The sequence below is a fragment of the Gadus morhua genome, chromosome 3 (assembly GCF_902167405.1).
Source record: "Gadus morhua chromosome 3, gadMor3.0, whole genome shotgun sequence".
NCBI classification, from domain to species: domain Eukaryota; kingdom Metazoa; phylum Chordata; class Actinopteri; order Gadiformes; family Gadidae; genus Gadus; species Gadus morhua.
The window spans coordinates 79133-99545 of NC_044050.1; the positions used below are offsets into that span (position 1 = coordinate 79133).

At 43.5% G+C, this 20413-nt stretch overlaps 1 protein-coding gene across 5 annotated transcripts in view; it reads left to right on the forward strand.

Annotated features, from left to right (window-relative positions):
* The window catches only part of LOC115540227 (centrosomal protein of 95 kDa), a 62178-nt gene extending 56132 nt beyond the window's left edge, over window positions 1-6046 (forward strand). For all 5 annotated transcript variants that reach the window (XM_030351340.1, XM_030351342.1, XM_030351341.1 and 2 more), the window contains exons 19-21: window positions 4649-4795; window positions 5066-5137; window positions 5495-6046. In XM_030351340.1, the coding sequence (XP_030207200.1) occupies window positions 4649-4795; window positions 5066-5137; window positions 5495-5668 (393 nt within the window). In that variant the 3' untranslated portion in view covers window positions 5669-6046. The remainder of the gene's footprint in view (window positions 1-4648; window positions 4796-5065; window positions 5138-5494) is intronic.
* Window positions 6047-20413: the final 14367 nt, after the last annotated feature.

The window sequence follows — 20413 nt, forward strand, 5'->3', positions numbered from 1 at the left end:
GCAGGCCAGAGAACAATGGGGCCAGATGAGCACGGTTATGTGTCACGGCCGGATGACACACACGGTTATGTGTCACGGCCAGATAGCCTAGTGTGAGTGCACCCTTAGAGGTCCCCTGTTCCCAGCAGGTTGGCTAAAGCTCCCCTGTTCCCAGCAGGTGTTTAAGAGGTCCCCTTGTTCCCAGCAAGAACAGGTGGCCTCCAGATTCAAAGTGGATGTCACTTTGAATCTTCTTTCATGTACGGCTCTGTTAGATTTCAGCTTATTTCTAAACTGTTCGTATAGACTCTGCGTTGTGTATTTTCCGTCGTAGTAGTAATTCTCGAAGTCGAAATCAAAGCAACTTGACAGGTTGGATCAGAGGGTTGAATAGATGGTTTATTCCAGGATTTAATACAGCGAGATACAGACTTAGGTTGAATAATCTATAGTGGACGCGGTTGAGGAGCAGTTTTGAGACGTGTTCCTTGGCTGTCGAACCCTCTTCTCTCCGAACCAAAGGGTTGGGGCGAGTATTATACAATAAGAGAAACATGAATAACACGTAAACAGAAGCACTCTCAGCCTTGATAAGGTATATGGCCCTGGCTATGTCCCAGAGGACCAGGTCGGTTCATCCTTGTTGAGACATAACAAATGGCAGATGTTGGAAATAACACCTTGTATCAGTGTGAGAGGCACTGGCCTGTTCCTAGACTAGAAATGTGAACAGAGAGACACTAAAATACACCAACATTCTACATTCCTCCCTCTTGATCATATTAAACGCAGTTTAAAGATCACCCTTAAAATGAGAATACAGTGTATCTACTGGTAAACCATTAACAATTAACTAAATCAATAAAAGAAAGCATAAAAGGCAATAGACAAGTAAATTCAAATCATACACAAGTAAATCGGTTGTAGGCTACTATAATAAAGAAAATAACAAACTCATTAGGTTACTCATGATTAAACTAAAACAGATAGAAAATTTAAAGAATCAAGAAAGTCAACTGATCTTCGTTCCTATCCTCACCTATGGTCATGAGGGCTGGGTGATGACCGAAAGGACGAGATCGCGGGTACAAGCGGCCGAGATGAGTTTTCTCAGAAGGGTGGCTGGCGTCTCCCTTAGGGATAGGGTGAGAAGCTCAGCCATCCGTGAGGAACTCGGATTAGAGCCGCTGCTCCTTTACTTAAAAAGGAGTCAGCTGAGGTGGTTCGGGCATCTGGTAAGGATGCCCACTGGGCGCCTTCCTTGGGAGGTGTTTCAGGCACGTCCAGTGGGGAGGAGACCTCGGGGAAGACCCAGGACTAGGTGGAGAGATTATATCTCAACACTGGCCTGGGAACGCCTCGGGATCCCCCCGTCAGAGCTGGTCAATGTGGCCCGGGAAAGGGAAGTCTGGGGCACCCTGCTTGAGCTGCTCCCCCCGCGACCCGACCCCGGATAAGCGGATGACGATGAGGATGAGGATGAGGAAGAAAGTCAACTGTCCAGACACCTCCCTCTGCGTGGCAGTGAAGCTCCACCCTTTTTTAATAGCTTTCACTGTTCCCAGCAGAAAAGTGGTTCCGTTTCTCTAAACAAAATTAAAGGCCCCAGAGGAAGGCCTCGCCTTAGAAACGTTGCGAAGTTTGGGGCACCAGACCTTACGAAGGGGTGGGCTCTCTAGCACAGCCACCCTAAGGGGGGGGCAACAAGATCGGGGCAGTCCCCGGGGGGGTCAGTCGGGGGGCGGTCATTCGGTGAAACACACAGAGAGCTAACTCGACGACCACATAGAGCATAATAACGGGAAGGACAAACGGCTGTGCGATTTGGACTTCTCTGAGAAAACATGGACCCACCCAACCCACTTAGCCATCCTCCCAAAGACCCACCCGCAGTTTCCGACTTCAGCCTGGCCACATTATCATAGATGTCATGAACATAATTAGACACATTCGTAGACGCATCGGGGACGTATGTGCAACATCTCTGGTGTAAATGGCGCTCGAAAATTATGGACGCAAATGGGCGTGGCCTATGCCAAAAGATGCAGCAGACTCCAGTGAATAAGTGGGTACAAGTTTTTGGACTCTGGGAGGTGCCCCATCAGAGAGCGGCTGATGGGGCACTCCAGTAACTGCCGCCTCATCGGCTCAGGGATGCCCGGGGTCTGCTGCAGCCACAGGTTCCTCTGTATGAAGTGCTGCCATGCCGCCGTCCGGACCGCTGCCACCGCGCCAGTGGAGCAGAGGCAGAGGATGACACTGGCGGTTTTCAACGCGTCGACTGCCTGTTCGGCCAGACGATGAGGGTCAACCGCCATGGTGGAGATTTTATGCGCCAGCAGGGCGATGTTATTCATAACAGCCTCTTGCTGCATCATACACCGATGCGCTCTGTCTGTAAGCTTGGCCGTCAGCTGGTCTTTGGGAGTGGGGGTAGCGGTCGCTGTGCCCCGGCTTCACTCCAAAGACAGCACACAGAGCGGGATCCAGCGGCGGTACCCGCCCTGTAACCCCGGTCTGTCACACCCTCCGTCTTCGTGACCTGGATAAATGTTTTCACCGGGGCACCGAGCCTCTTGGGCTCCGCCGCAGCCCCGCTGAAGTACAGGGAAACATCGGCCAGATCGGGTCGAGACGGGCGGGGCGTGTCGCGGCCTCGAGCCCCAAGATGCCACGGAGCTGGTCCGGGCATTGGGGGCCCTGAGGCATGGGCACCGCAAGGCCAAGGTTTGCGGCTGCCCTGGCGATAATGCCCGGTAGCTCTGCCACCAAAGCTCCAACCACTGGAAGTGAGGTGGCGGCAGAGACGGGCAATGCTGCTGCCCCGGGCCTCTCCGTTCGGAGAGGGGAAGCCGGGGGAGACGCCCCCTCCTCGTCGCGGTCGGAGTCGTCTGACTCCGAGCTCACAAGGAGAGAGAGGGCATCGTCGAGCGGGACAGTAAAGGCTTCAGCCCGTTCAGCAATGGCGGTGGCAGTGTCGGCTCTGCGCTGTCTGGGCAGCGCAGCATAATGCCGACACAGGCAGGGCGGCGAGAGCGCCAAGACGGCATGTTCATGCCCAAGGCAGCCCTCGCACACCTCATGGCCGCCATACGGAAAGATGTAACCCGCGTTACATGTCTTGCAGATGCCGTTCGCTGTTAAGTCCATAATATCTATTTATTTACTTCAGTATGCTACAGGATCGTCCTGAAGAAAATGGGAGTAGAACGTCTGCCGGCGCCCGACTATATCTGCGAAATGCGGACGTCGTTGAGGCACGCCGCACGCGGACGTAATTAAGGCCCACGCTGTTGGTGGGCGGGGATTACAAATTTTTCAGTGCTACGGCTCACGCCTAGGGATAACCCCATAGCGATAGCCTTAAAAGGCGAAGCCTGTACGACATAGAACATCCTCACGCTCCAGCGACAACGTAAATCAATGAGACCAACTGAAAACGAGGCCGGTATGAAACTAAGGCCCCGTCCACATGAAGCCGAAACAGGCGAAACCGTTACGGTTTCGATCTATCCGGTTTCAGAGTATCTCCGTAAAGACGGAGTCAAGCGAAACCGGGTAGATCTGTAGAAACGCTGTAGTACACATTCCAGGCCCATAAGGGGCGCTGCTGCTACAGAAATCTTTGTTGTTGTGAGTTCTGAGACTCCGCGGGCTTAACAGTCATTGGCTAGAGGGTCGAGGGGTGGGGCGATGACGTCATGGTTTACGGTTTCAGTAGGTTTCAGGCGTCCACACGAATCCAAAACGAAACCGGGTAGATTTGAAACCACCTCCGAGGGTGGTTTCAGAAGTTTACGGTTTCGGTCAGCGGATTCACCGGCTTCGTGTGGACGGAAGGCCGAACCATACAAGACCTTTGCGGTTTCGCCATGAAATCGGCTTCGTGTGGACTTGGCCAAAACTGAAATTCCGTTTGGATATGATTGAAGATTGAAGTGTGTCGATTTGTTTAATGGTTTGAATGATGGTAAACAGTTGAAATTTGAGCAAGTTACGATTTCTTAAGTCATTTAAGTGTCAGAATGGGCAGACGGCTTCTATGGGACCAACTGTAGAATATGCCGGTTTGGCACTAAAACTGTGATTCTGAAGAAAGTTTAAATGATATCGAAATTCCGTTTAGATATTCTTGACGATACAAGTGTGTAGATTTGTCAAATAGTTTGAACGAAGATAAATGGCTGAAAATGTATTTAGTTACGTCTTAAATAGCTGAATTACCAGAGGACCTCCCATTGACTCATGTTAAAAAAAAAGTAGAATGTCTTAAAGTATAAAATATAAACAATTGAAAAGAAGCGCGTGATTCCAAGTTATTCTGAAGATATTAAAATATCTAGGTCAAAAATTGAGGAAGTTGAATTTCTAAAGATTGTAGAGAATAATAAAGAAGGAAAGAATAAAACTTATGAAGAACATTAGGCGAGCGCTGCATCCAGCATTCACATAATAATAATAAAATTGTTCAATGCACAACTGCCCATGTCAATAAAATGATTGCAAGTCTGAAAGAAGAGTGACATCCCATGGTCAAAGTAAGGTGTGTGTGTGTGTGTGTGTGTGTGTGTGTGTGTGTGTGTGTGTGTGTGTGTGTGTGTGTGTGTGTGTGTGTGTGTGTGTGTGTGTGTGTGTGTGTGTGTGTGTGTGTGTGTGTGTGTGTGTGTAGATGCTGCGGGAGGTTTTCTCAGAGGGGCTTGCGTTACAAAAGGCCAGTTTGAAGGAGGAGAGATCCTACGCCAGAGAACACAGACTGGAGCAGAGCAGACGCCACCTGGAACACATCTCCTCCATGGAGAACTACTACAGAGACCAGGTACGCCCCCCTCACTGTCACACAGTGCTGCCTTGTCCTTACCCAGGCACCAATAAGGGGACTCTGAACCTGTCTATTATCTGGGCCACCTTCTGTTTGGTTCCTCCCTTTCCCAGTTTTGTTTTTATCCAAAGAACTGGTTATATCATAGCTACATTTATATTGGATATAATGGGTTAAGCATCGCATCAGTTCTGTAGCAATATATTGTTTTTCAAAGGGTATCAAGCAGTTCAGGTATTAAAGGTTGGCCTCCCGGCTCTTTTTCAGTTTTCTTTGCTGGCTGAGACGCTTTCCGAAGAGAGGCAGGAGATCCAAGTTTGCAAGAAAGCCCAGGAGAAGGTAAGCGAATGGCGCTCGAAGGGTTGAGCTAGTGGCCCTCTTAGTTTTCCTCTCAGTGTGGAGCCAGTGGCCCCTCTAAGGGTTTCTCTCAGGGTGGAGCCAGTGTCCCCTCTAAGGGTTCCTCTCAGGGTGGAGCCAGTGTCCCCTCTAAGGGTTCCTCTCAGGGTGGAGCCAGTGGCCCCTCTAAGGGTTCCTCTCAGGGTGGAGCCGGTGGCCCCTCTAAGGGTTCCTCTCAGGCTTGAGCTAGTGGCCCTCTAAGGGTTGAGCTAGTGGCCCTCTAAGGGTCCCCCCTTAGCGTGGAGCCAGTGGCCCTCTAAGGGTGGAGCCAGTAGCTAATGTTGAAGCTAATGTTTCCAGGCCTTGATGAAGATGAAGAGAAAGCTGCGCTCCCGAATGGAGTGGGAGGTGGGGGAGCTGCAGAGCGTCATCGTCCACAACGACCAGGACCACTTCTTCCAGGACCTGGAGGTCCAGAGGCTGAGGAGGCGGGTTCAGACAGCCTCTTTCCAGTACGAGCGTAGCGGCCTGTGATAGGAACTTGGACGGCCACACACTCAATATCTATCTTTCAAAACTTTTTACTGGTTCGACTGTTTTGTTGCCGAGACATTTTTAGAGAACCTTTTTCACCTCTGCTTCTAACAGGAAGTAGAGGACAAGTAATAATGAATACCACTCTAGAAATGTTATCGACTCACTGTGAGTTACTGTTCACTGTCACACATCAATCACCTGTGAGGTGATTGATGTGTGACAGCGGTCTTTTCTTTGACTCCCTGGTTTCTCTGACCCCCGGAGGCCGCTGACATCCCCTTGTAACTTTCGGTGGATGAGGGACCAATTCTATAATCCTAACGTTATTTCTAGAAAATGTCTGTGATCAACACATAAATAATATTCTGATTTTAAGTGTGGATTCTCTGTCTCCAGTATTCCTTTTAGAAAGAGGTTGATTTTATCTGTCAACATCTTTAGCACCCTTTGTGATTTGTGGTTTATGGCGTTGCCATGGGAACACAGATGTCCCTCATAACACGAATGAAGCTCATGTACCAGGGCACAGGAACTAGGGTAAAGCAGAGAAGGTATAACACCTTGACCACCGACTCTTTCACAGATCAACAACATGGTCATTGGTGTTTTAATTTATCTACCCGTGGTTCATGGGAGGAGCAAAGTGTCCTGAGCCTCGGAAAGGAAGCCTGACAGAATGAGTCCTAGAACTGATTATCAGCTGGGCTCTTCCCCTAATGGCTGGGTCGAGATATGGCACGTTTCCACCGAGCGATGCGGTTAGATGTGGTAAGTTACAGCTCACATTTCCACTGCTGACAGTACCCTTAGGGTAGGGCAGGTTTAAGCCGGATGGTGATTGCCGCGGCAGCTACGTAAGCGCATCATTAAACAAATTAAACAACACATTAAACAAAGAGCAACCATGGAGGACGTCCAAGAAAGACAGCGAATTTTTGCGCGACATTTTCTTCATTTAACGAAGCTTTCGCCGTAGTCCTGAAATACCTTGCGGGTAATATGTTTTTTTGTTATTATCCGCCTGTCGCACGGAAGTGAGTATTCTGTCGACCAATCAACGAACGGCGTGTGTATCTCCTTCTTGTTGGCACCCTTTCAGACCACTTGGTACCCCAACGGAGGAGCATTGAGCGATAGGTACAGCTAATCATCGCAAGTACCGACCCCGGCCAATTTTGGCGGTGGAAACGCGAACCGTACCGCACCTAATCATACCTAATCGCACCTAACCGTACAGCACCGCACCACTTGCTGGAAAGGTTTCACTAGTGGCCTTCTAATGGTGCGTTTCCACCGGCGGGTGCGGTTCCAACGGCAAAAGTGGGCGGGGTCCAGACTTAGACTTGATTAGCCGTACTTATCTCTCAGGACAGAAAACCCTAACCCTTAGAAAATAGATTTATTTTCTTTGTATTTGTATTACGTTGGTCAGTTTAATGTCGATTGTTACATTGCAACTTTATTACGGTCACCAATTTATGCATTGCACGGTCTTGCAGTGCGTGCAATACAATGTAAAGTTGTGTTCTTTGTTTTCAAGCTGGTTTTCTAAAGAGGCTAATCTAGCTAACGATAATAATGACATGACACAATCACAAAGATGAACGGGAATGACGTCACATGTACAACTCGTAAGGCTGGTGTACATTCACATTTGTCTTTAGGTCATTGCCTACTCATTGTTATTGTTAGTACATTAGCCTCTTTAGCAAACCAGCTTGAAAAACAAAACACTTTTTTTTTGTTTGCTTTTTATTGAGTTTTCTTTTAGAGAACATAAACAAAGGTGGAACATATGTCCGCAGGACAGCAAAACCAAAATATAATTACAAAATAAACATTAGGTAGAGGATCCAATTCTATTCCAAAGCTCAAGCCAGAAAGTAAATTTTTACACATATAGAAGTATTAGGCCACTCTTGTACATGCTTATTGATGTATACTATTTACCTAAACCAGTGTTTCTCAAACTTTTCAGACCAAGGACCACTTAACCCATAAAAAAAAACCTCTAGGACCACCTAACTCAAAATAGCCCCAAAACAATATGCCAACTTCAGTTCACAAATTACAACATAAAATGACAGTTTTACCATTACAGGTACAGGTACTTTACCGATACAGGTACTTTATTTTTGTCACACAGCTTGTACAGTGACATTCTTTGTATTTAACCCATCCCTCAAGGAAGCAATATCTTACTTAATGAGAAGAATGGTTTTTTTTTCTCGGCCATGAGAAAAAATGGCCGAGAAAGTTTAATGTCTGGCTCCAAACTGGACAGTTTCAGTCTCATATCATAATCCACATTAATTGGTTGCGCTGCTTTGTTTTCAGACAAACAGAAAATCCAACTTCACAGTTGTAGGTGGTTGGAAACGGAATCAACAATTTCAGAGTGGAGTCAGCCAGCTCAGGGTGCTCAGGCTGGATGTGGAGCCAAATGTCGGTCAATCCTTTCTCCCTGAAAGTTGTTTTCAGTGTCCCATCTGATGCAATGTCCACAAGGCTATCAACCTCTTTTTGTGAAAGTTTGGAACTGACTTGCTCAATGGGCGTTTTGTCCCCAAATGGATTTCTGATAAACTCAAAGCTTGTGTCTGGGAAATATGATCCCAGCTGCGAGTGGAGGTCTTGCAGATGTTGCTTGAAGGATGCAACTGTGCTCCTATCCATGTCCTCTCCAGCATTGAGGAGAAAATCAGCAAGTGTGGGAAAACTGTTGAATTCTCCGCGATCGAGACGGCCATGCCATAATTCCATTTTCATGCGTGTGGCTTTAATTTTGTCTTGGACATTGAAGATGGTGACGGTCTTCCCTTGCAGCGCCACATTCTAAGTATTGAGAGCGCTGAAAACATCAGCCAAGTATGCCAACTTTGCGAGCCACTGGAAATCATGCATTCTGTAATACAGTTCATCGCTGTGGTGCATTAATAACATTACCTCGTCTCGCAGTTCAAATAGACGGGTGAGAACTTTGCCACGCGACAGCCAGCGAACTTCAGTGTGGAACAGGAGTTTTGTGTGTTCGCTCCCCATTTCATACAGAGCTTTAAAAAGACGTGTGTTCAGTGCTTTACCTTTGATCTTGGATACTATTCTGACCGATTCGTCCAGTACTGATTTTAGGCACTGTGGCAATTTTTTCACAGCCAGTTGTTCTCTGTGGATGCAACAGTGTGTTGCTGCTGCAGACGGCGCAACTGCGCGAACGTGCGCCACAAGTCCTTAACGCTTACCTGTCATTGCAGTTGCACCGTCGGTGCAAATGCCGACACATCTTGACCAGTCCAGATTATTTGTCATAATGAAATCATTGAGTGAGTGAAAAACTGCTTCACCTGTGGTTTGGGTCGGCAGGGAACGGCAGAAGAGAAAGTCATCATGCACTTCACCGGCATAAATGTATCTCACAAAACACAGCAGATTTACCTCGTTCCCAATGTCGGTGGATTCATCCAGCTGTAGTTTGAAGAACTGGCTTTGGCACCACCGTGTCTCCAGCTGATCTTCCACGCTTTCAGCCATAGATTTGATGCGCCGCTGGACGGCGTCATTTGAAAGAGGAATCCTGTTAATTTCGTCGCTGGCATTTCCCCCAAACAACATGTTAGTCATCACCTTTGCAGCTGGTTTAACTCAATTTTCACCTATTGAATGAGGTTTTCCAGCTTTAGCGATCAAGAGCTTCAACACCTTGTATGAAGCAGACTCTTTCACAGATCAACAACATGGCCCTTGGTGTTTATTTTTATCTACCTGTGGTTCATGGGAGGAGCTAAGTAGCCTTAGCATTTTCTCCTGTGCAGCCTCTTTCATCATATGCTGCGTGAGTTCGTCGCGTTTCCGTTCAAAAAATCCAGTAGGTTTCCCCATGTACTCCTTGTGTTTAGTTTCCATGTGTCGCTTCAACTTTGCAGGTTTCATTCCCTCGTAAGCTAACGTTTCATAGCACATCACACAGTCCAGATTATTCGTTATAATAAAATCACTGAGTGAGTGAGAAACTGCTTCACCTGCGGTGTGGGTCGGCAGAAGAGAAAGTCATCATGCACTTCACCAGCATAAATGTATCTCATTTATGCCGGTGGATTTAGGATCCTCCTCGTCGCCGGTCCAAAAAAAAACAACCGATGTAGTCGCTGTGGTACCTCAGTTTCACCTTTAGCGGTGAATTTTTCACGTTCATGACGACCTGGCGGCGGGATCTGCTTTGACGACGTTGCGGGCGTTCGTCCAATATCCTGGGACTCAACAACTTTTCCTGTCGAGTCATAACTTTCATCTGCTTTTCTTTTACATGACCCGGTCCTAATCCACTGATCCATTTGTAACTTGTTCGCACCATACATCCAGGCTTTGCACTGGATGCAAAGTCACATTCCCACAGTTACAGCAGCAGGGTCAGTTTTCATTTGACGTAAACCGGTTGCGGTGACGCAAACCTGTCCACTGCACTACTCAAGTCAGACAATACCACAAAAAAATACATATACGTCACAGACAGTTTGAAAAACACTGAAATTAAAACACTGAAATTAAATGAAAAAAAAAAAACCACTAGGGGTCGCTCACGGACCACCAGTGGTTTCACCTAAACCATACATATCATCCACAGATTTGTATCTTGCATGTAACAATAAAACAACCCTGCTCTCTGACAGAAAAATTATATTGAACTTAGGGCTGCACGATTATTGCCAAAATGATTATCACGATTATTTTGATCAATATTGATATCACGATTATTTACCACGATTATTCATTGAAAAAATTATCTTTCGAATTTCTACCACCCCCTAGTGGTAGGAGCCACACACTGTGCTCAGCGGCAAATTGCCGCCAGGCCACGCCCCCCCCCCCCCCCCCCCCCCCTTTTCCAGGCTTTGCGCCGCTGTGTGCAGGATGGACTCATGCAGTCGCAGACAGGTGTACAGGGAGCGCTTGGTTGCAGAGGTAGAGCGTATACTGCATGGGCGGGGCTCGTTTCTTTTTTGGTTTTCATTTTTTGGCGGATGCATCATTTCAAAAAACTATCGCGAAAATATCGCGAGAACACTACGTGTCATCGTGGGACGCCAATATCATCATCGCGCTAAAAATGTGATATATTGTGCAGCCCTAATTGAACTGAGGGACTCATTGTGCTGTATAAAGTTAGACCGTAAAGTTGACACGTAAGAAAGCCATTTTGACCAATTTTCCTCAAATATTTGATACTTAAGTTCTCAATTTAAATGTGATCCTTTCCATTGTAAATATAGTATAGACCAAGTCAATCCACTCTTTAATGGTTGGTGTGTCTTTCTTAAGCCATTTCCTGGTTAGTCTTTTTGCATGCCACCAACAAAACCCTCAGTAGGTATTTATCACACTTTGCTAGACAAAGCTCTTCCATATCTCCCAAATACATTATTTTGAAATTTAAATTGATTTCCCTCTTAAAGACTGTCTCCAATACGCCCTGGACACTTCTCCAAAATGGAGACAAAGATGGACAATTCCGAAAATGTGGAAGAGATTGGCCAATGCGTGTCCACTGGACCTCCAGCATGTGATCCAGCCACCTTGTTTTAATATGCAAATTATGTAATTTTTTCAGATCTCGAGCAAAATAAAATTTCAAGATCACTTTTTCATAGGGGCCATCCTTACATTCCCTCCTGAAAATTTGAATAATCTGTTTGTTTTGCAAAATCTTTTGCAAAACGTTTTTCAAAATCTTTTTGCACAGCGTTTTGCAGATTGAAATCTAATGTGAATTTCGCAACACACAGAGCGTGGCGAAGTGCATTGCAATCACGGGGACGCTATTGCTTTTCAATTTGAATAAAGGAACTCAAAAAATGTGTCATTCTATTCTTATTGTTATAACTTTTGCAGGTTTTTATTGAGCATTTCATTGTCAAATTGCATGTTAAAATACACTTTGAATAACGTTTTTTACAAATTACATTATTCAATTGCATAATGAGTGGTCAATTGCATAATGTAAAGACTTATTGAATTGCATATTGCACTGCCATTTGAATTTTGCTACATATATGCTTCCATACTGTAAGCTCAAGACTGGACCTTGGTCTAAAAGTGTGCAATATGCCATAAGGCCACTTAAATTCCAGTTTCTAACCTTGAGTCATGTTTACAGGGCTTAAAAGCCTGATCGTAGGGTTCCGGTGACGTCACCACACCGAATGGCAGCCTAAACGAACTTCTCCCCGACAAAAACGTTAATTTTCGAAGGAGAAACCCCGAACAGCTCTCCCACACACACACGCCGAGCCACACGTGGCTAGTTTAGCAAAGGTCTTAGAGGAGACACGGGACTTTCGTAAAGACACGAACAACAGCTAAACGATATCAAAGCTGAGCTCACCAATGTCATTGCTAAGCTTGGAGGCAGAGATGCGAATTGAAAATGTGGAGGACCGTGTTCAAAAATGTTGAAAAGGGGCTAAGCAAGATGATAAAGGTGATGAGTCAGCAGGAGAATAAACTGCTTGACCAAAAGGGAAGATCCCGACGGGAAAATCTAAGGATATATAATGTTCCCAAGGGAGCAGAGGGGCCTTCTATGGTGGAGTTCGGGCAGAAGTTACTACGGGAAACTTTGGAGGTCCCCCCCCACCACGGATCTTGGCATTGAAAGAGCGCACCGGGCGCTCGCCCCGAGACAGGACCAGCCGCTGTCAATAATAATCAGGTTTCTCCGCTACACAACCAAATAGGAAGTTTGCGCAAGGCATTGGGGGAAAAATAAGGTGTTTTTGAACAGGAGACCGATTTATTTTGATCAAGATTACTCCCCAGCTATTCTACAAAAGCGTAAAGATTTCTCAGAGGCATAGCGCGTGTTAAAGCAGAGCAACATCCGCTTCCAGACCCGTTCCAAGCTAAATTACGAGTTCTACGAAGAAGAGACGAGGCTATACCGGACAGTGATGGAGGCAACCAAGGATATGTAAGACAGGACTGCCCGTCACCGCCCATCACACCTAGGGAGAGCCTGGCTGTACAGCTGTCCCCTCTCCGCTGGGAGCATTTTTCCACCTGGGAGTGAGGCAGAGGGGGACGGGAGAGGAGTGGGGCGGGACATCAGGGAGAAACCTGCGTTCCTTCAAGAGACAAGGCTCGTCCCCCACAGGAAAGAGCTACAAGTTATGAGTAAGGTGGTGAGTTGAAACAATCTCTTGAGTTAAACAGTGCCAGGTTCAATTTATAAAAAATGCAGGGATCAAGATGTGACTTTCCCTTTTTTTTTTTTTTTTTCTTCATCCATCCCTATTTGAATGAGAATATATACAAGGAGTGAGACAGATACTTTTTCTTTTTGGCTAAATGGACAGATGCTGCAATGGGGGCCCTCAGCCTACAGATAGAAGAGGTTCCTTCCACAGCTAGGCTTTGTTTTCAGCTTAGCTCAGGGTCACTTACAAGAGACCCCAACCTGGTACCATACTTGTTTTTATGTGTTCTATGTTCTGGTTGTTCAGGGAGTAGATCTGCTAAGTTTTGTTTTGTGGATATTAATATTACATAGACGGATAAATATGTATATTTGTCTAGTTTGTCTGTCTAGTTGCAAAGTGAAATTCATCTCATAATATTAATGGGCTTTTGAATCCAATTAAGCGTGATCACATTTTATATACAATGAAGAAAGAACAGGCCCACATAGTATGCCTTCAGGAAACTCATATAAGCGATAATGAACATGGAAAACGCAAGAGAATGGGCTTCACCAATTTGTTTTTTCTCGTCATATAAATCAGGGCATAGAAGAGAAGTTGCTATCCTTATTTCTAACAGGCTGAATTTTGAAAAGGTATTTGAAATGGGAGATAAAGAGGGTAGATTTATTTTAGTAAGAGAATATAGATGGTCGGCCAATAACTTTAATAAATATATATGCGCCCCCTGGAAAGTGATGTCACTAATATTATGGCATCAGAAACCGTAGGACTTCTGGTCTTGCGGGGGAAATTTAAACGTACACCTACAACCCGGGTAGGATAGCTCAAGTAAAAAAACCATGGAAAAAAGTCCCTACATAGAAAAGTAGATACATTTTTGGAGGGGTTGGGTCTAATCGACATATGGAGAAACCAACAGGAGTGTACACGCTACTCTGTGGTGTACACTCCTCGTATTGAAAAATAGATTATTTTATAACATTTGGAAAAGATAAGGACGTATTGAATGACTGTGGAATTTGGACGATAGATCTAAGTGACCATGCACCTATCTACTTATATGGTAACTTAAACCTGCAATCAAAAGAATACCCACATGGACATTTAATTCAAGTCTGCTCAGTGATTCTAAATTTAAGGAACACATTGCGAGAGAATAAGCCTCTATTTAGAATCAAATGACAATGATGAGTTCACACCTCCCATTCTATGGGATGCCTTTAAAGGCTGTATAAAGAGGGATCATTTTAGCTTTTTCATCATACAAGAAAAAAATGAGGAGTAAAAATAATGAAGAATTGCAAAACAAAATTAAAGGAACTAGAAAATAAACAAATTACATTCTGAAGCAAAAGATATGGAGGATATAAAAAGAATTAGGAAAGAAATCAATGATTTAGCTAAACAAGCATTTGATAAAAATCGAATGTTCTTGAAAACAGCTAGTATGAAAGTGGGTTCTAAATCTATGAAGATATTGGCTGGAACAATTGCAGAAAAAAAATTGCAGAAAATTCAATTCATAGAATTAAAAATCCGAGAACAAAAGTAATACAAAATAAATTAAGTGAAATTCAGAAAGCTTTCGAGGTGTTTTACAAAACCTAATACTCTAATGTCCCAGGAGGGAATATAGCCCAAATTGGCCCACATTAAATGAAGAACAAAATGAAATAATGACTGCTGATATAACACAAAATACGATAAGTAGACCTAAATCAAATAAATCGCCAGGATCAGACGGATATACAGCCGAGTGGTATAAGGAATTTAAAGAAGAATTAACAGCTATTACACTTCCAACACTGAACTGGGCTTTAAAAAAGGCGCAAACGCCACCCAGCTTGAAGGAGGCGATATATCGGCTATACCAAAAGAAGGCAAGGATGAGATGGATTGTGGTTCATATCAACCAATATCTGTTCTTAACGTGGATAACAGAATATTTACCTTGATTATGGCTAGACGATTAGAAGAGTTCCTACCCACATTAATACATAATGACCAAACAGGTTTTATACAGCAACACCAAACGCAAGACAATATAAGAAAGACATCACATATCATAGATTATATATACAAAAAATAAGACTGACGGCAACAATAGGATAAGTGTTAACTGAATCAAAAGCATTTTTGATTTCAGTTTAATTGGTTTTTCTTTAGAGTGTTAGGGGTTCGGCCTCATGATTACAATTATAAAAACTATACAGGCACTGTCCAACAATCCTACGGCCAGAATTAAAGTCAACGATATTTAACTAATAGTTTTACCCTAGAAAGAGGCACAGACAGGGCTGTGCATGTCACCCTTACTTTTTCGTGCTATATTTTAGAACCATTTGGCTCAAAATATTAGACAAAACAAAGATATACGGGAAAATTTCTATAAAGAGAAAGAATAAAAATTTTGCCTGTTATGCGGATGAATTTTTGTGTTTTTTTGGGGCAGCCGAAACTTTACCTAAATTGATGGAATCATTTGAGAACAATATAATAATAATAATGCATTGAATTTATGTATAGCGGCTTTTTCCTAGACACTCAAAGACGCTTACATTGAAGGGGGGGACCTCACTCACCACCACCAGTATGGTAAATTGTCGGGATACAAGGTTAAGAAATGAGCATATTACCTCGATTATTGTACCTTTTTCAGACCCTACCAATTGATCAATCAAAACTAATTCAATGAATGGGAAAAAAATGCTGTCAAGATATATATGGCAAAGCAAAAGACCAAGGGTCCACCTCAAAACTCTTACAGTTGACAAAAGAAAAAGGGGGATGGGGTCTACCCTCTCTCAGAGACTTTCCTGGCAACAACAGATAAGAACCATTGTATATTGGTGCAACCCGAAATATAATGCTCAATGGAAATCTATTGAAGAGAAAATGTGTTCCACCCCCATACAGGCAGTTATAGTAGACAATAATTTACAAAATACATCAACAGTATTGAGAATCCATGGGTGAAATGTGGAAAACTATCATAAAAGAATATAAATTAGAAGGCGATATTGTGTTTCTTAAATGGTTTGCATATGACTCAGACTTGATTCATAACCAACTGGACAGTAGATTTACGGACTGTACACTTAAGGGATTAACAGCTTTATGTCAGGTAATGAAAGGAGGAACAATGCTTAGTTTTGATCACTCAAAGAGCGCTACCTGTAACTGAAGAGGAATGGACGATAATGTGGAGGTTCATTGGAAATGTACCAGTTTCACAGAAATGGAGGGGATATAACTGGAAGAACTTGATTAGATACTGGAATACCCCCTATATGTTGGAGGGAAATGTGTTAACCAGAATACAACCCACTTCCACGTTTTTTTTGGGACTGCCCTGTTATCAAAGCCTACTGGAAGGGGATACACAATGCCCTTCAAGACATTTTCAAAGATGTTCTGCCTTTAGAAATTAAGACTGTACTGGGAATTGACCTATGACCTGGATGAAAAGGACAAATGTTTTTTGAACATTCTGTTGGTGGCAGCTTAAAAGGCTTGATAGATGGATAGATGGATGTCCATCCAACTCTAAATAGATGGATGGACATCAGAATGGACATTTACATAATGGAAGAGATGACAGCAATTGGTCAATCAAAGAACCTCATACTTTAAACGTGGATTCACTTTGTAAAGTTATTTTACAAACAAACAGACTACTCCTAACTGTTTTACTGTTTCTTTCTACTTTAATTAAATTTTTTACTGTATTGTGTTGGTATGTGTGTACTCTTTGAAAAATTTGTACTATTCATGTCATAATGGGGAAGCATACAGAATATATGATGAATGATGTGGAAATGTTTGACACTACAAACCAATAAAAAATAAATGACAAAAAAAAAAGCGCCTGATCGTAGGCGAACCATTTAAAAATTTCCGACCCTGCCTTTTATATGGTATCTTTTGATTATTTTCATTCCATATCTTAAGCTAGTTCTGTTATCGGGATCTTGAAAGATGGATCCCCAACTAATGAGTTAACTGGTAGTCCCTTTCCCATCGAGCTCTCTATCTTTTTCTATCTCGATCAATAACAAGTGGGCGAATTTGAGCTGCTCTATAATAATCAGTCCCTCCAGAAACGTGATCGCATAACTCAACGCATAATCAACCAAAGTCTGCATATTCATGCGAGGGGCCGTTTTTTTTAAAATATGCCGCACTTTCACCGCATAAATTGCAGATTTCTGCGCAAAACGATTTTCCCTGCAACGAAAATGCAGGGATTATGAATTTCATAATCCCCGCATTTTTCGTTGCAAAAAGTCACATACATTTTAGCAGAAAGTTGAAAAATGTTGCGTTTACTTCACACAAGAGCAGCCATTTCCCCCATGGGAATGTCATGAAGTGACATAATTACACGGCGGGACAGTGATCGACAAGCTGCATTTTTTTGCAAGTTCCTGCACTTTCCCAAGTTCCCGCAATTTTTGTAAGTTCCCCCGTTTTTTTGGCCCGCACAACAATCACAAAAAAACGCCTGCATTTTTCTGGAAGGACTGAATAATCTATCAGACCAGGGAAGGGCCAATCAACCTCTCTCCTTCGATAATTGTAAGGGTTTTGCATCTTACCCGTGGTTTTTTCCCAACCCAAATAAATCTAGAGATAATTTTATCCCACTCGAGAAAGTACTCCACCTGTTAATGTCTGCTGTAATTTCTTTTTTAGGAGGGCCATATTTAATTTCTTCAAATTTGGATAGGTCTTTAGGTAATAAGATTCCTAGTTATTTTATGGATCTCTTATCCCAACCCATTTGATAACTGGAGCGAAGATACTGATACTGTTGTAATGAATATTAATGATACAAGTTTTTTGTTCATTTAGTTTATAGCCTGAGTATGACCCATATTCTTTAAGCACTGACATCAGCGCCGGCAGGCCACCACCAGTGGTGAGTGAGGTTATCTGTGAGATTAGTGATATATTTTGATCCCCTGTAATAGTTTGTCAATTTAGTGATTTGAGAAGTCTCTCCATTACCTGATCATTGCTGACTTGGGGTTGTGAATATCAATTTTCATAATAGTCCTTAACACACTTGTGAATTTCCTTTCTGCGGTGGTGGATAAACATTTTTCTAGGGTCCTCTATTTTAAATATAGTGTTGTCTGCCTGTTGTTTTCCCGTAATTTGCAAGCCAATATATTTGTATATTTTACTGCCACCTTCATAGTACTTTTGTTTTGTATTTCTTGTGTATATATTTCATCAATCTGGTTTCTTTCATTGATATTTCCTCTTTAATCAGAGGATTTATTGAATTCTTATGTTCTGTTCTTTAAGTTTTTCAGTTCAGCCTGAAGGTTATTGAGTTTTTCTTCTCTTTGCTTCTTAAGATAGGTTGTTACTGCAATAACCTTCCCTCTCATTACTGCTTAGGCATCCCAAAGGACAGGAGGAGACACCTCTCCATTATCATTACACTCTAGATCAGGGATGCCAGGGTTACGGCCCGTGGGCTGGACATGGTCCGACTGTATGTCACATCCGGCCCGCGGGTGATAAGGGGAGAATATTTAAGCAATAGATCACGCCAGGCTGTGGTATGTGCTCATTATACCACTGTTAAGGGGTGTTGTCCGGCCCCGACGCGCAGCGGAGGGCCGGCGACCCCCTTCACAGAGGTATAATGAGCACATGCCACTGACTGAAGTGATCTATTGCTTTTATACAACGGTTACTATTATGCTGAAACGAAAGTCATAGACACACTACATTTAAAAATAAACCAAGAAAGTCAAAATAGCCGTTTTATTAAAGAATACAAAAAAAGTAGTCCCTCCTGGCTGCCGCTATGCATCGACGGTCGCTATGCAACACACTTTAGCGTCCCTCCGAGAGAAGGCTCCGATAGAGCGGTTCGCCGGCAATTTATCCTATGGAGCAGTTCACTCGCCGTGTGCCTAAGCTTTCGTTAGTCTCTCCATCGCCTTGCTCACTCCCGGAGTAACAACATTTACACGGTCTCCATGATCCAACATATGTTTTACTTTGTAACTGTTTCTACTTCCAGGCGCGGAGTGATATGCAAACTTTCACAAAATGATCGGGCGTCATAGCAGTTATGTATACGCTCATTATACAACAGTTGGGAACCAATCAGATCGCTGGATTTAGGTCCCCCGTTGTATAAATGTATTTATTTAATTTTAATCAAATTTCTTTTTTTGGAATCCGTCAGTTGGTCTGTTACTGCTGCTGGTCTGTTACGATTCAATAACTGTTCATCCCCCATTCTCCATTCCATTTCGAAACGTGTTTAGAAAACACGCTTGTTTCATTAAAATGTATTCATCAATTAAGGCGGCCACCAGGGGGCGCCCCCAACACTTTTGCCGCCCCCAACGCATTTGCCGCCCTAGGCGATCGCCTAGTTCACTTGTGCAAGCCTTCAATAAATAAATAAAAGTAATTAACAGTTTACACTTGTTATTTATAGGAAATGTGTTTTGTAGGCACCTAGTCTATTTTGTTGCATTTCTCATTTATAAATGTAGGCTACTTGCATGGATAGAAAAATGTTAAGTTCTTAGAGGGGAGCTGTCTCCTGCTTTAGGCTATGTAATTGTAGGTCTCATTGTGAGGCTATTTTGGGGCCAATGCAATTTATTTTTGATGTCTAGGCCTTCAAGCATAATTTAAAATAGCCTACCTATCCATGTGTTGAGGCAGTGTTCGGCTTTTTCAGGCCTTTTCAGTCCGAAAGTGTAATCCGGCACCCTGAGGTCTCTCTTGAAAGAAATCTGGCCCCATGACCAATTTCACCCTGGCATCCCTGCTCTAGATAATCCTTTATATCTGACAAATCGTTCAATCTTTTGTTTATTTAATAAACTAGAATTAAATCTCCAATATGTAACCTTCCTTCTAGATGTCATCTTAAGTGACAGGTACAATAGGCAGTGATCAGAAATGATAATAAATAGTAGGAAATAGTAAGTTCTTGAATATGTTGAATAAGGGGATGAAAATAATGTATAGTTTCTGATTGTTGGGTTTAGGTCTCTCCAGCCATTAATCAATCCTATTTCCGATATCATTGAGTTGATTTTATTAGTTTTTTTTGGATTGGGACAATCTTGTTCCTTGTTCCTCACAAGGATTCGAATCCTTGTGAAGGGAGTTTGGAATCGGATGCCCTTTTCTTTTAGTGCTTTTTAAATCCCTACATAGGCTTGCCGCTTCTCCATCACCTCAAAGGCGTAGCCGTAGTCAAAGAAGATTTGCTTGTTCTTGACCAAATTTTCCTCTTCCAAGCTAACTTTAGGACGTTTTATTTGACATCGAACTGTAGATAGTTTATAACAATGGACCTTGGAGTAGCATCGGGTCCTGGCTTCCGTGCCAGAGCCTGTGTGAGTGCGTTGAATTTGCAGCAGCATACCTTCGGGTAATGGGAGCTCCGTCGTCAGCAGGTTTTCCACATACTTAATCGCAGAGACGGTCCTCGGGTACCCCATATATCCGAATGTTGTTCCCTCTTGATCTGCTTTCCAGACCAGTCACCTTTTCCCTA